Source organism: Prionailurus bengalensis, chromosome B1 (assembly GCF_016509475.1).
Source record: "Prionailurus bengalensis isolate Pbe53 chromosome B1, Fcat_Pben_1.1_paternal_pri, whole genome shotgun sequence".
NCBI lineage: Eukaryota > Metazoa > Chordata > Mammalia > Carnivora > Felidae > Prionailurus > Prionailurus bengalensis.
This window is the reverse complement of record NC_057344.1, coordinates 142,766,325-142,780,987: the sequence shown is the minus strand read 5'-3', so window position 1 is coordinate 142,780,987 and position 14,663 is coordinate 142,766,325. Positions and strand designations below refer to the sequence as shown.

General features: G+C 38.7%; 1 protein-coding gene across 2 annotated transcripts in view; it reads left to right on the top strand.

Annotated features, from left to right (window-relative positions):
* Window positions 1-14,663, top strand: part of MRPL1 (mitochondrial ribosomal protein L1) — a 99,235-nt gene that overhangs the window by 44,720 nt on the left and 39,852 nt on the right. For both annotated transcript variants that reach the window (XM_043572405.1, XM_043572403.1), the window contains exon 7: window positions 11,121-11,227. In XM_043572405.1, coding sequence (XP_043428340.1) covers window positions 11,121-11,227 — 107 coding nt within the window. The remainder of the gene's footprint in view (window positions 1-11,120; window positions 11,228-14,663) is intronic.

Sequence of the window (14,663 nt, the reverse complement as noted above, 5' to 3'; positions counted from 1 at the left end):
GTTTCTGAAATACCAGATATCCTTTTCCTCACATCAAACACAAAAATTAATTAAAAATGGACACAGATCTAATTGTAAGGGCTAAAGCCATGAAATTCTAGAAGAAAAATTTCTAGAAGAAAATTTTTATGGTCTTGGATTAGGCAAAGATTTCTTAGGACACAAAAAGCATAAGCCACAGAAGAAGAAATTGCTAAATTGGACTATAAAAATTAAAAACTTTGCTCATAAAAAGACACCACTAAGAAAACAAAAAGCCACAGATGAGGGTAAAATATTTGCCATGCATATATCAGACAAAGGATTTATATCCAGAATATACAGAGAATTCTTATAACTCAGTAAGAAGACTATCAACCCACCTTTTCAAAAAGGGACAAAAGAACTGAACAGGCAGCTTATAAAATAAGATCTTCAAATGGCCATTCATTTGAGATGATGCTCAACATCTTGGTCATTGGGTAAATGCAAATTAACATTAACAAGCTTTGGTAGAAGATAAAGATATAGAAAAAGTTATATGTAAAATCAAAGGAAGAAGATTTTATTTGTTTTGGGATGGAATTGGCCTAAAAACTAAAATCTGCATCATTACCCTCAATCTATCACTCTGTTCTGGTTTCTGATTCTAACTGTACACTGTATGTTTTCAATATTCTGTCAGAACCTTCAGTATGTTTTAATGCAGAACTATTTCCGTTTTTCTTCTCAAGCTGTATTCTTTCACATTCATCATTAAACATCACTATGATATCAGACTCAAAATTATGAAGTCATTAATTTGTTCATTTTTTTTTAACTTTTAAAAAAAATTACTCATTTTTGAGAGACAGAGACAGAGCATGAATGGGGGAGGGGTAGAGAGAGAGGGAGACACAGAATCCAAAGCAGGCTCTAGGCTATGAACTGTCAGCACAGAGCCTGACACGGGGCTTGAATCCACGAGCCGTGAGATCATGACTGAGCCAAAGTCATACGCTTAACCGACTGAGCCACCCAGGAGCCCCTTTGTTCATTCCTTCAGCAAACATTTGTCCTTTTGTACTCCTTATGAATTACCTACCTACATTTAGATAGAGATATTGAGTAGGTGATTGGAGATCATGAGAAAAGTTGTGTCTGGATATATAAGTTTGGCAGTTATCAGAGGATAAATGGTCTTTAAAGCCACATGTGATTGAATAGAAAGAGGAGTCAAATGACTGAGCCCTGAGGTAATTAAATCTTTGTATATCACCTAGGTGAGGGTGGTGGCTCAGCCAACAATATTGAGTGGAATAGCCAGTGAGAGTATGTTTCAGACAACAAGTCAGAGTATTTTAGGAAAAGTAGAGATATACTGTGAAATGCTCTTGACTGGTCAAGTCAGAGGAGCACTAAGAAATGATAATTGAATTTGTCATTGTGAAGATCATTGGTGACCTTGACGGTACTATTTTCAGTGGATGATAACCTGATTGAAGTAGGTTTAAGAGAAAATAGAAGGAGAGGAAATAGAGAAAGGAGAGACAGCTGTTTCGAAAAGTTATACTTTTTTTTTTTTAATTTATATCCAAGTTAGTTAACATATAGTGCAATAATGATTTAAGGACTAGAATCTGGTGATTCATCCCCTACATATAACACCCAGTGCTCATCCTAACAAGTGTCCTCCTTAATGCCCCTTGCCCACTTAGCCCATCCCACCTCTCACAACCCTTCCAGTGCTTAGTTTGTTCCCTATATTGAAGAATCTCTTATGTTTTGTCTTCCTCCTTGTTTTTGTATTATTTTTGCTTCCCATCCCTTATGTTAGCCTGTTTTGTATCTTAAATTCCACATATGAGTGAAGTCATATGGTATTTGTCTTTCTCTGACTAATTTCACTTAGCATAACACACTATAGTTATATCCACGTGTTGCAAATGGCAAGTTTTCATTCTTTCTGATTGCCAAATAATACTCCATTGTATATATGTATATGCCACATCTTTATCCATTTGTTTGTCGATGGACATTTGGGCTCTTTCCATACTTTGGCTATTGTTGATAGTGCTGCTATAATCATTGGGGTGCATGTGTCCCTTCGAAACCGCACCCCTGCATCCTTTGGATAAATACCTAGTAGTGCAATTGCTGGGTCATACGGTAGTTCTATTTTTAATTTTTTGAGGAACCTCCATACTGTTTCCCAGAGTGGCTGTACCAGTTTATATTCCCACCAGCAGTGCAAAAGGGTTCCTCTTTGTCCGCATTCTTGCCAACATCTGTGGTTGCCTGAGTTGTTAATTTTAGCCAGTCTGACTAGTGTGAGGTGGTATCTCATTGTGGTTTTGATTTGTATTTCCCTGATGATGAGTGATGTTGAGCATGTCTTCATGTTTCTGTTAGCCATGTAGATATCTTTTTGGAAAAGTGTCTATTCATGTCTTTTGCTCATTTCTTCACTGGATTATTAGGAAAACTTTTAAGGGAAGCATTGCATGGTTGCTGGAAGGTACTATGAAGTTGGAGACTTGTTTTATTTTAAGATGGGACATCTTAGGGGTGCCTTGGTGGCTCAGTCAGTTGAACATCTGACTTTGACTCAAGTAATGATCTCACAGTTCATGAATTCTAGCCCTGCATTGGGCTCTGTGCTGACAGCGTGTGGAGCCTGGAGCATGCTTCAGATTGTGTGTTTCCCTCTGTCTCTCTCCCCCTCTCCCCCGCTGATGCTCATTCTCTTTCTCTCAGAAATAAATAAACTTCAAAACAAAACAAAAAGAACGGGGGCGCCTGGGTGGCTCAGTTGGTTAAGTGTGTGACTTTGGCTCAGGTCATGATCTCGTGGTCCGTGGGTTCAAGCCCCGTGTCTGTGCTGACAGCTAAGAGCCTGGAGCTTGCTTCACATTCTTTGTCTCCCTCTCGCTCTCTGCCCCTCCCCTGCTCATGCTCTATCTCTCTGTCTCTCAAAGATAAATACATGTTAAAAAAAATTAAAATAAAAACTTTTTATCTATTTTCTTTCTGTTTTTGTTTTTTAAATATAATTGATTGTCAAATTGGCTAATATACAGTGTGTAAAGTGGGCTCTTGGTTTTTGGGGTAGATTCGCATGGTTCATTGCTTACCTAAACACCCAGTGCTCATCCCAACAAGTGCCCTTCTCAATGCCCATCACCTCTCCTTATCCCCCCTCCCCCCCCCCCAACAGTCCTCAAATTGTCTTCTGTATTTAAGAGTCTCTTTTGGTTTGCCTCCCTACCTCTCTTTTTGTAACTAATTTTTTTTTTCCCCTTCCCTTCCCTCATGGTCTGTTTAGTTTCTCAAGACCCACATATGAGTGAAAACATGATATCTGTCCTTCTCTGACTGACTGATTTCACTCAGCGTAATGCCTTCCAGTTCCATCCATGTTGCTACAAATGGCATGATTTCATTCTTTCTCATTGCTAAGTAGTATTCCATTGTATATATAAACCACATCTTCTTTATCCATTCATCAGTTGATGGACATTTAAGCTCTTTCCATAATTTGACTGTTGTTGAAAGTGCTGCTGTAAACATTGGGGTAAACGTGACCCTATGAATCCCTTGGATAAATTCCTAGTAGTGCTATTGCTGGGTCATAGGGTAGTTCTATTTTTAATTTTTTGAGGAACCTCCACACTGTTTTCCAGAGTGGCTGTACCAGTTTGCATTCCCACCAACAGTGCAAGTGGTTCCCGTTTCTCTACATCCTGGCCAGCATCTGTTGTTTCATGAGTTATTGATGTTAGCCACTCTGAGTGGTGTGAGGTGGTATCTTAGTGTGACTTGGATTTGTATTTCCCTGATGATGAATGACATTGAGCATCTTTTCATGTGTCTGTTGGCCATCTGGATGTCTTCTTTGGAAAAGTGTGTATTTATGTCTTCTGCCCATTTCTTCACTGGATCATTTGTTTTTCAGGTGTTGAGTTTGGTAAGTTCTTTATAGATTTTGGATACCAACCCTTTATCCGATACATCATTTGGAAATATCTTTTCCCAATCTGTCGGTTGCCTTTTAGTTTTGTTGATGGTTTCCTTTGCTGTGCAGAAGCTTTTTATCTTGATGAGGTCCCAATAGTTCATTTTTGCTTTTAATTCTCTTGCCTTTGGAGATGTGTCAAGTAAGAAATTGCTGTGGCTGAGGTCAAAGAGGTTGTTGCCTGCTTTCTCCTCTAGGGTTTTGATGGTTTCCTGTCTCACATTCAGGTTTTTCATCCATTTTGAGTACGGTGTAAGAAAGCAGTCTAGTTTCATTCTTCTGCATGTTGCTCTTCATTTCTCCCAGCACCATTTGCTTAAGAGACTGTCTTTTTTCCATTGGATACTCTTTCCTGCTTTGTCAAAGATTAGTTGGCCATACATTTGTGGGTCCAATTCTGGATTCTCTATTCTATTCCATTGGTCTATGTGTCTGTTTTTGTGCCAATACCACACTGTCTTGATGATTACAGCTTTGTAGTAGAGGCTAAAGTCTGGGATTGTGATGCCTCCTGCATTGGTTTTCTTCTTCAGTATTGCTTTGGCTATTCGGGGTCTTTTGTGGTTCCATACAAATTTTAGGATTGTTTGTTCTACCTTCAGGAAGAATGCTGGTGCAATTTTGATTGGTATTGCATTGACTGTGTAGATAGCTTTGGGTAGTATTGACATTTTAACAATATTTCTTCGTCCAATCCATGAGCATGGAATGTTTTTCCATTTCTTTGTGTCTTCAATTTCCTTCATAAGTTTTCTATAGTTTTCAGCATATAGAACTTTTACATTTTTGGTTAGGTTTATTCCTAGGTATTTTATGGTTCTTGGTGCAATTGTAAATGGGATCAGTTTCTTGATTTCTCTTTCTGTTCCTTCTTATTGGTGTATAGAAATGCAACCCATTTCTGTACAATGATTTTTTACCCTGTGACATTGCTGAATTCATGTATCAGTTCTAGCAGCCTTTTGGTGGAGTCTTTCAGGTTTTATATGTAGAGTGTCATGTCGTTCGTGAAAACTGAAAATTTGACTTCTTTGCCCATTTTGATACCTTTAATTTCATTTTGTTGTCTGATGCTAGGACGTCCAACGCTATGTTAAACAACAGTAGTGTGAGTGGACATCCCTGTCGTATTCCTGATCTCAGGGGGAAAGCTCTCAGTCTTTCCCCACTGAGGATATTAGCTGTGGGCTTTTCATATATGGCTTTTATGATGTTTAGTTATGTTCCTTCTATCCCAACTTTCTTGAGGGTTTTTATTAAGAAAGGATGCTGTATTTTGTCAAATGCTTTTTCTGCATCCATTGAGAGGATCGTATTGTTCTTATCCTTTCTTTTATTAATATGATATATCACATTGATTTGTAAATATTGAACCAGCCCTGTAGCCTAAGAATGAATCCCACTTGATCATGGTGAATAATTCTTTTTGTATGCTGTTGATTTCGATTTGCTAGTATCTTGTTGAGAATTTTTACATACATGTTCACTAGGGCTATTGGCCTTTAAGTCTCCTTTTTTGAGGGGTCTCTGTCTGGTTTGGGAATCAAGGTAGTGCTGGCTTCATAGAATGAGTCCAGAAGTTTTCCTTCCATTTCTATTTTTTGGAACAGCTTTAGAATAATAGGTATTAACTCTGCTTTAAATGTCTGGTAGAACTCCCTTGGGAAGCCATCTGGCCAAGGATTCTTATTTGTTGGGTGATTTTTGATAACTGATTCAATTTCTTCACTAGTTATGGGTCTATTCAAATTTTCTATTTCTTCCCGTTTGAGTTTTGGAAGTGTGTGGGAGTTTAGGGATTTGTCCATTTCTTCCAGGTTGTCCATTTTGATGGCATAAAATTTTTCATAGTATTCACTGATAATTGTATTTCTGAGGGATTGGTTGTAATAATTCCATTTTCATTCATGATTTTAACTGTTTGGGTCTTCTCTCTTTTCTTTTTGAGAAGTTTGGCTAGGGGTTTATCAATTTTGTTTATTTTTTTTTTAAAAAACAGCTCTTAGTTTCATTGATCTGCTGTGTTTTTGCATTCTATATTTTTTTTTAATTTTTTTTTTCAACGTTTATTTATTTTTGGGACAGAGAGAGACAGAGCATGAACGGGGGAGGGGCAGAGAGAGAGGGAGACACAGAATCAGAAACAGGCTCCAGGCTCTGAGCCATCAGCCCAGAGCCTGACGCGGGGCTCGAACTCACGGACCGCGAGATCGTGACCTGGCTGAAGTCAGACGCTTAACCGACTGCGCCACCCAGGCGCCCCACATTCTATATTGTTTATTTGTGCTCTGATCTTTATTATTTTTCTTCCTCTGCTGGCCTTGGGGTTTCTTTGCTGTTCTGCTTCTAGTTCCTTTAGGTGTGCTGTTAGACTTTATATTTGGGATTTTTCTTGTTTCTTGAGATAGGCTTGGATTGCAGTGTATTTTCCTCTTAGGACTGTCTTTGCTGCATCCCAAAGGTTTTGGGTTGTTGTGTTTTCATTTTCATTTGTTTCCATATATTTTTAAATTTCTTCTTTAATTGCCTGGTTGACCCATTTATTCTTTAGTAGGATGTTCTTTAACCTCCATGCATTTGGAGGTTTTCCAAACTTTTTCCTGTGGTTGATTTCAGGTTTTATAGCATTTTGATCTGAAAGTGTGCATGGTATGATCTCAGTTATTTTATATTTATTGAGGGCTGTTTTGTGACCCAGTATGTGATCTGTCTTGGAGAATGCTCCATGTGAGCTCAAGAAGAATGTGTATTCTGCTTTAGAATGAAAAGTTCTAAATATATTTGTCAAGTCCATCTGGTCCAGTGTATCATTCAGAGCTGTTGTTTCTTTATTGATTTTCTGTCTAGATGATCTGTCCATTGTTGTAAGTGGAATATTAAAGTCCCCTGCAGTTACCACATTCTTACCAATAAGATTGCTCATGTTTGTGATTAATTGTTTTATATATTTGGGTATCCCTGAATTCGGTGCATAAACATTTATAATTGTTAGCTCTTCTTGGTGAATAGACCCTGTAATTATGATATAATGTCCTTCTTCATCTATTCTTACAACCTTTAGTGTAAAATCTAGTGTGTCTGATGTAAGTGTGGCTACTCCAGCTTTCTTTTGACTTCCAGTAGCATGATAGATAGTTCTCCATCCCCTCACTTTCAATCTGAAGGTGTCCTCACGTCTAAAATGGGTCTCTTGTAGACAGCAAATAGATAGGTCTTGTTTTTTTTTATCCATTCTGACACCCTATGTCTTTTGATTGGAGCATTTAGTCCATTTAAATTCAGTGTTATTATTGAAAGGTATGAATTTAGAGTCACTGTGTGATCTGTAGGTTTCATGCTTGTAGTGATGTCTCTGGTCCTTTTTGATCTTTGCAACATTCCACTCACAGATTCCCCCTTAGGATCTGTTGTAGGGCTGGTTTAGTGGTGATGACCTCCTTCAGTTTTTGTTTGTCTGGGAAAACCTTTATCTCTCCTCTATCTGGATGACAGGTTTGCTGGATAAACGATTCAGTACATTTTTACTATTCAGCACATTGATAATTTTCTGCCATTCCTTTCTGGCCTGCCAAGTTTCATTAGATAGGTCTGCTACTACCCTCATGTGTCTACCCTTGTAGGTCTGGAGAAGGGGCTGTCTGGTTTGTCAGCGTCAGTCCTCCTCCACTACATATGCAGTTATCAGGCACAGAGGGGTGTGGTTTGGTGTAGGCCGGTCCTGTGGGCCCGCTGTCTGTTCCCTGAAGCTCCACCTTGTTGGTGATGGGGTGAGAAATGACGACACCCCAGTCTCACTGCCACAGACCTGGTGTCCCAAATCACTCTGTACAGGCCATCCTCACAGTGCCACTGGTGTGAATGAGGCAGTTTGTCCCATTCTGCTAATCCCGCACCTCCCTGGCACTTGGCTGGAATTTAAACCTTGATGTCTTAAAGGATCCTGCCCTGTGAGCCCCAGTTCTGGGAAAGAGCCACTTCTATGCTGCCTCACAGTGCTGGGCACACGGTTTGTCCTGCTCCACTGACTCTCTTGCCTCCCTGGCGCTTGGCTGGGATTTAAACCCCGCTGTCTTAAAGGGCCCCGCTCCGTGCACCCCAGTTCCAGGGAAGTGCTGCTCTGTACCCCGATATATGGCCTCTGGCTGGGGGGCACAGGCAGTCATTGTCCTTTCAAAGGTCATATACCTTCTTCCCACAGCACTCCAGGGAGTGGATTGCTTTCTCCCACTGTGGACTGTGCCTCTGAACTAGTTACTGAGCCCGGAGCTGACTCACCTCCTCCTCAGGTGCCTGAACATGGCAGCCGGCCCTGGTGCGGAGAAAGCCCTGCAATTAGAGACTGGATCCTTGTGTGTCCTGGTCTGTTGTTTTTCTTTTGTCCAGATACAGTCCTATGCTTCCTCATCCTCTCTTATCCCTTTGTGTCTCCACAGAAGGGGATCCCTCCCATCTGTGCCTAAGTTGCCCTTTTTATCTCTCCCAGTTTGCAATCTTGCACCTGTGGCCTGCCAGGTTCTCCCCATGGGTCCCTGGAAACGTCTTTGTCACTCTGCAGCTTGGACTTTTGGAATTCAAAGTCCTTTGGCCTCAATACTGCTGTGTTTGAGGGACGAGGGAACTTTGGGTTCCCCCTACTTTTCTGCCATGTTGGATCGCCTCCTAAATAAGGTTTTACTCTAGCCCCCAAAAATGAAGTTAGACTCTTACCCAGGACCCCACACTTTTTACCTACTTTCATGTGAAATTCACTTAACCTGCTTTACTATAAAAAAGGGAAAGGAACTAGGAAAATCTCAAGATTTATCAGTAGAAATAATAATCACAGTCTAGAGGCAGCTCATTATTACTCAAATGGCTACAGAAGCTGACATGAAAAAAGAGCTAAGAATTGAAACTAAATTTATTGGATTCTAATGTCACTTTGTCCTCCATTATGGTAGAAAGACAAAGAACTGGATGTAGAAAGGAGAAAAATGAAATCAAGTTAAAAATTAAGGATTTTCAAAGGGTCACACTGAAGACTTCAAAAATAAACTCCACCTTCCTACTGTTTAGTCATTAACATTTAACTCAAATTTAATATATAAAAATACATGTTTTTTATGTTTCATGACACGATAACTTGAAAAATTTTCAATTTTCTACATAGAAAATGTGAATTATTTTAAGAACAATAAATATTATGAGAAATGTGTGACTACCAAAAAACACACCAGTCATATATGTCTCCCAAAATTCTCCCCATGATAAGTCAACATGAAGATCTCATTTTATAGAGAGCACAGTATATCTTCAGCATATATAACTTCCAAGGATCATCTGGGGAGTTGTTCAGGAACACTTCACTGTGAATGAAAGCAGTTATCCACAAGGAACTTACAATCTAATTGTAATTGATAGGGAGAAAAGGGACGGGCAGATGGAAAAACTAGTATAAAATGCTACTTTTTTAGTATAACATTCTGATGTAGCTAGTACTAAACCATATGACCACTAGTGTAATATAAACAGCAAGATGCTAATAGTGGTGTACAAAAAAACAGGTACCTGGTTAAATCATCTGTATCTCTACTTACATTTCTTTCTTAAGAGTAGTGCCTTACACATAGAGCTCAAGAGTTATTTTGACTAACCTGAATCTATGACCACAACACCTTCCTTCCTGTCACTATAAATGAAGAGTCTGTCTTCGTACCAGAGGCCAACCCTCTTCATTTGTGCACTGGATTCCCCTCTCCTTTCTCTCTGCTACATTGTCAGTTTTCTTAGGTGCTTTCCTAAATCATTGTTGTCAGCTTACAAACTTGGTATAAAATCTCCCATCTTTTTTTTTTAAGTTTATTTATTTTGAGAGAGAGAGAAAACCCAAGTTGGGGAGAGGCAGAGAGAGAGGAGAGAGAGAAAGGAGAGAGGAGCCACTTAGGTGCACCAGTAAGTAAAAAGTTCTTAGAAGATTTCAAGACTTTGCTGTTAGTTTTTTATCATAAAAAATCTTACAAATTTTAATTTGTCCTTAATTTTTTTTATAATTTTTTTTAACTTTAAAATTTTTTTTATTTTTGAGAGAGAGAGAGACAAAGCATAAGTGGGGGAGGGGCAGAGAGAGAGGGAGATACAGGATCTGAAGCAGGCTCCAGTCTCTGAGTTGTCAGCACAGAGCCCGATGCGGGGCTCAAATTCACAAAGAGATCATGACCTGAGCCAAAGTTGGATGCTCAACTGACTGAGCCACCCACGTGCCCCTGTCCATAATGTTTTTAAAGTATGATAAGTATCATCCTTGCATATACTTATCTATTGGTTATTACTGTGTAACAATATTATCACAAATTTAATGGCTTAAAATAGCACACATTTTCTATCTCGTCGTTTCTGTCTGTTAGGAATGTGTGTACAGCTAAGCTGGGTCCTCTGCTTCTGTGTCTCGTAAAGCTTCAAAGTATCAGGGCTGTGGTTTCATCTGAGACTTGACTGTGGAAGGATCTGCTTTTGGACTCATGTGGATTGTTGGCAGGATTCAGTTCCTTGCAGGTTGCTAGATTGAGGGCTTTCTTTTCTTGTGGCCCTTTTCATATGTCTACTTACAACATTGCAGCTTGTTTCTTCAAAGCTAGTAAAGAAGAGAGTCTCCTCCAAGATGGGTGTTACAGTTTTATGTAATGTAATCAAGTGCATATAAGCATTCTGTCTCTTGGTTTAGAAGCAAGCTGCAGCAGGGGCGCCTGGGTGGCGCAGTCGGTTAAGCGTCCGACTTCAGCCAGGTCACGATCTCGCGGTCCGGGAGTTCGAGCCCCGCGTCGGGCTCTGGGCTGATGGCTCGGAGCCTGGAGCCTGTTTCCGATTCTGTGTCTCCCTCTCTCTCTGCCCCTCCCCCGTTCATGCTCTGTCTCTCTCTGTCCCAAAAATAAATAAACGTTGAAAAAAAAAAAATTTAGAAGCAAGCTGCAGCACCCATCTACACTCAGGGGGTGGAGATCATGAAAGGGCATAAACACCAGGAAATGGGCATCTTGGGGCCACTCTAAAGTCTGTCTGCCACAACTTGTTTGCTATATCTTAATACCTGATGAATGTTTCTCTTATTGAGTAGTTTTTGTTACTTGTTTATATGTAGTGATAACTTTGGATTGTTAATTTTTCTAACCAGAGTCCATTGGCCGTGACATCCCCAAAATGCTTGAATTATTTAAAACTGGACATGAAATTAAGGTAGATGAAGAAAGGGAGAACTTTCTCAAGACAAAAATAGCAACAGTAAGTTACAATGGAAATTACTAAATAACCATTTTTTTTTAATTGTTTGAAATGTGACTGTTAAGTGACAAGTCCTTCAAATTTGTTCTTAGCACTAGTATCAGGAATAGCATTAACTATACAGATGGATAATTTTTTATTCTATAGGTTGAACTTATAAATTTGAATAGTACTTGAGAATTCTTTCATGTGCCCTTCAATGGTAATTACTTGTACTTTGTCTTATTTGATTATTCTATATATGTATTTTTTGCTCTCTAACATTCTAAGCTTATTGAGAGTATAGTTAGATCTTATATATCCCTTGTGGGACATTGCATAATGCTGAGCCCATTGTAGGTATTTATACTACTTGAATGGAATTGAGTAATTTGCTTTATTTTTATGGATTGTTTTCATTATCCCTGCTTGTGTTTTAAAAACTGTTTGCCTACTTATTAAAGATCCCGGAACTCAATTTCCAAAGCTGTTTTTAGGACGCTATTTTTTTGAAGGGAACATTCTGCAAGATTTCTTTTATTTTGAAATAATTAAGGATTCATGTGAAGTTTATTTAAAAAAATTTTTAGCAATTATTTATTTTTGAGAGAGGGTGAGACAGAGCATGAGTGGGGGAGGGGCAGAGAGAAAGTGGGGACACAGAATCTGAAGCAGGCTCCAGGCTCCTAGCTATCAGCACAGAGCCTGACATGGGGCTCGAGCTCATGGACTGTGAGATTATGACCTGAGCCGAAGTTGGACACTTAACTGACTGAGCCACCCAGGTGCCCCGAGAACATTGTTATAGATAATATCCAGTTTATAGGACTATGTTTTTAGATATGTAGTTATTTGTTCAAATCTTCTTTATTTTTAAGTTTATTTATTTTGAGAGAGAGAGAATGTGTGTGTGGGCTGAGGTGGGAGGTGGCAGGGGCAGAGAGAGAGAGAGAGGGAGAGAGAGAATCCCAAGCAGGTGATAGCATGGAGCCCGGTGCTCCATGAACTAACAAACCATGAGATTGTGACCTGAGCCAAAACTAAGAGTTGGACTCTCAACTGACTGAGCCACCCAGGTGCCCTGCTAATATCTTATTTTATGCTAAAGAATCTCAAAATATTTTTTTTCCTGTTCAGTAACCATAGGAATAATGGTGATATTGATAGTAAAAATTTAAAAGTGCCTAGCAAGTGCCAGACACTATTCTAAACACTCTTCATATATTCTTTCTTTTAATCTTCTATGCTATGAGAGGAAAAATTATCAATCCATTTTATAGATGAAGGCATGGAAGTGCCAAGAAGTCAAGTAATTTTTGCAAGGTCTAGTATGAGGCAGAATAGATATTTGAACACTGGCAGTCTTTTCAGTCCAGGCTTTTTATCCAGAATCATCTTGCCTCATGCCTGGAATTATTTGAATAGCTGTTATTCCTCTACTCATCCTGCTCTTAAGAGGAATTCTGTGTTAGGGGGTGCCTGGGTGGCTCAGATGGTTAAATGTTGGACTCTTGATTTTGGCTTAGGTGATGATCTTAGTGTTCATGAGATTGAGCCCCACACTGGGCTCTGCACTGGCAGTGTGGAGCCTGCTTGGGATTCTCTCTCTCCCCCTTTCTCTTTCTCTCTCTCTGCCCCTCCCCTGCTTGCTTGCTCTCTCATTCTCTCTCTCAAAATAAATAAATAAACTTAAAAAAGAGGAATTCTGCATTATAGCTAGTAATCTAAGCTAGTAGTCTAAGCTAATTGAGCTATGCCCACTATAGATCATCAGAAGTAGAGAAAAGGCACTCAACTTGTTTTATGGAAGGATAACTTGCTTTAGAAAGAGGACAAAACAGGTTTAATCTCATCAGGGATTGGGAAACCCCTCATTGCAATTATTACCATCAAAGCCTAGTACCAGTTTGTATGGCATTGTGGTCTGCTAGAATCTGATGTTGCACTTTCCGTATTTCCAAAAAGCCCTTGTCAATATTTGTTTGGGATGACAACATCGTAATGTAAAAAACAAAAAATGCCAATTTTACGAGGATTTTCTAGAGCTGTAGAGACTTAGGTTTGAATACCTGTCTTACTACTTACAGGATAGCAGACTTTAAACAAGTTTCTTAATGTTGTTGTGTCTGGATTTCCTGACCTATAGAATTTGCGTAGCAATGTTTATTTTACAATGTGGTTTTGAAGATTAAATAAAAACTTGAAATGGTAGCAGTAATTATTTTTCCTGTATTGGTTGGACTTTTGGAGACTATAGGACATCTATAAGATTATTTCTTTACATCTGGATCCGTTCTTTTTCTCAAGTAAGGTTTTCAGTATATTCAGTAATTAATACTTTATATGGATCCTGACTCAGTGTATAAGAAACCTTGGCATTCATTCTTCTCAACAAATACCATAGTGATTAAGTGATTACATGAGCTCTAGGTCAGACTACTTGTATCATTTAGAGATAGAATGCTTTTTCTTAATGAAAAAGAAATTAATTTCTGTGTTTAAAAAGAATTTTTTTGGATACTACATGAATGTTATAGTAGGAGATTAAGAGAGTGGGTTTTAAATTCATACTGTCTGGAATCAGAATCCTAATTCCAGATTAGAATCATGTTACCTTGCTCTCTGAGCCTCAGTTTTCCCCCATTCTCCATTTCTCCTAAATGCAAAAAGAAGTTAATAATAACACGTACTTTCTAAAATAGGAAGGGATAGATGAAATAATGACATAATAACTATAAAGCAGACTTCTGCTTTTGGCCAACATAGAGTAACAGGGACCTGATTTACTCTTTCACCTAATACAATCACCATTACCTTAATACCAAAACCAGGCAAAGAAAATAACAGTCTAATATCATTCATAAACATAGATATCAAAATTATAAACTAAATTTTAGCCAGTAGGGCCTAGCAATATAGAATGGATATCATGTCATCACCATGTAAGGTTTACCCTAAGAATGATAACATTCAATGTTTAACTCGATGATCAGTCATTAAAATTCACTGTATTAACAAACTGTAAATCAAAAGTCATCTGATCATCTCAGTAGATACAGAGAAAGCATTTGACAGAATCCAACATTCATTCCTGATTAAAAAGTCTCAGCAAACTAGGAAGAGAAGTTAATGTCCTCAACCTGATAAAGGGCATCTATGAAAATACAACAGCTGACATGATACTTAGTGGTGAAAAACTGAATACTCTCCTCCTAAGATCAGGAACAAGACAAGGAAATCCACTGTCACTACTTCAGTTCAGCATTGACCTAAGGATTCTAGGCAGTGCAATCAGGCAAAAAAAGAGGCAACCTCACTAGAAAGGAAAAAGTAAATTAGTTATTATTTGCAGATGATATGATCTAGCTACTAAAACAAATAAGTAGGTTAAGAAAGGTTATAGAATACAAATACACAAAAATCAATTTTGCTTCTACATAACAGTAACAATTAGAAA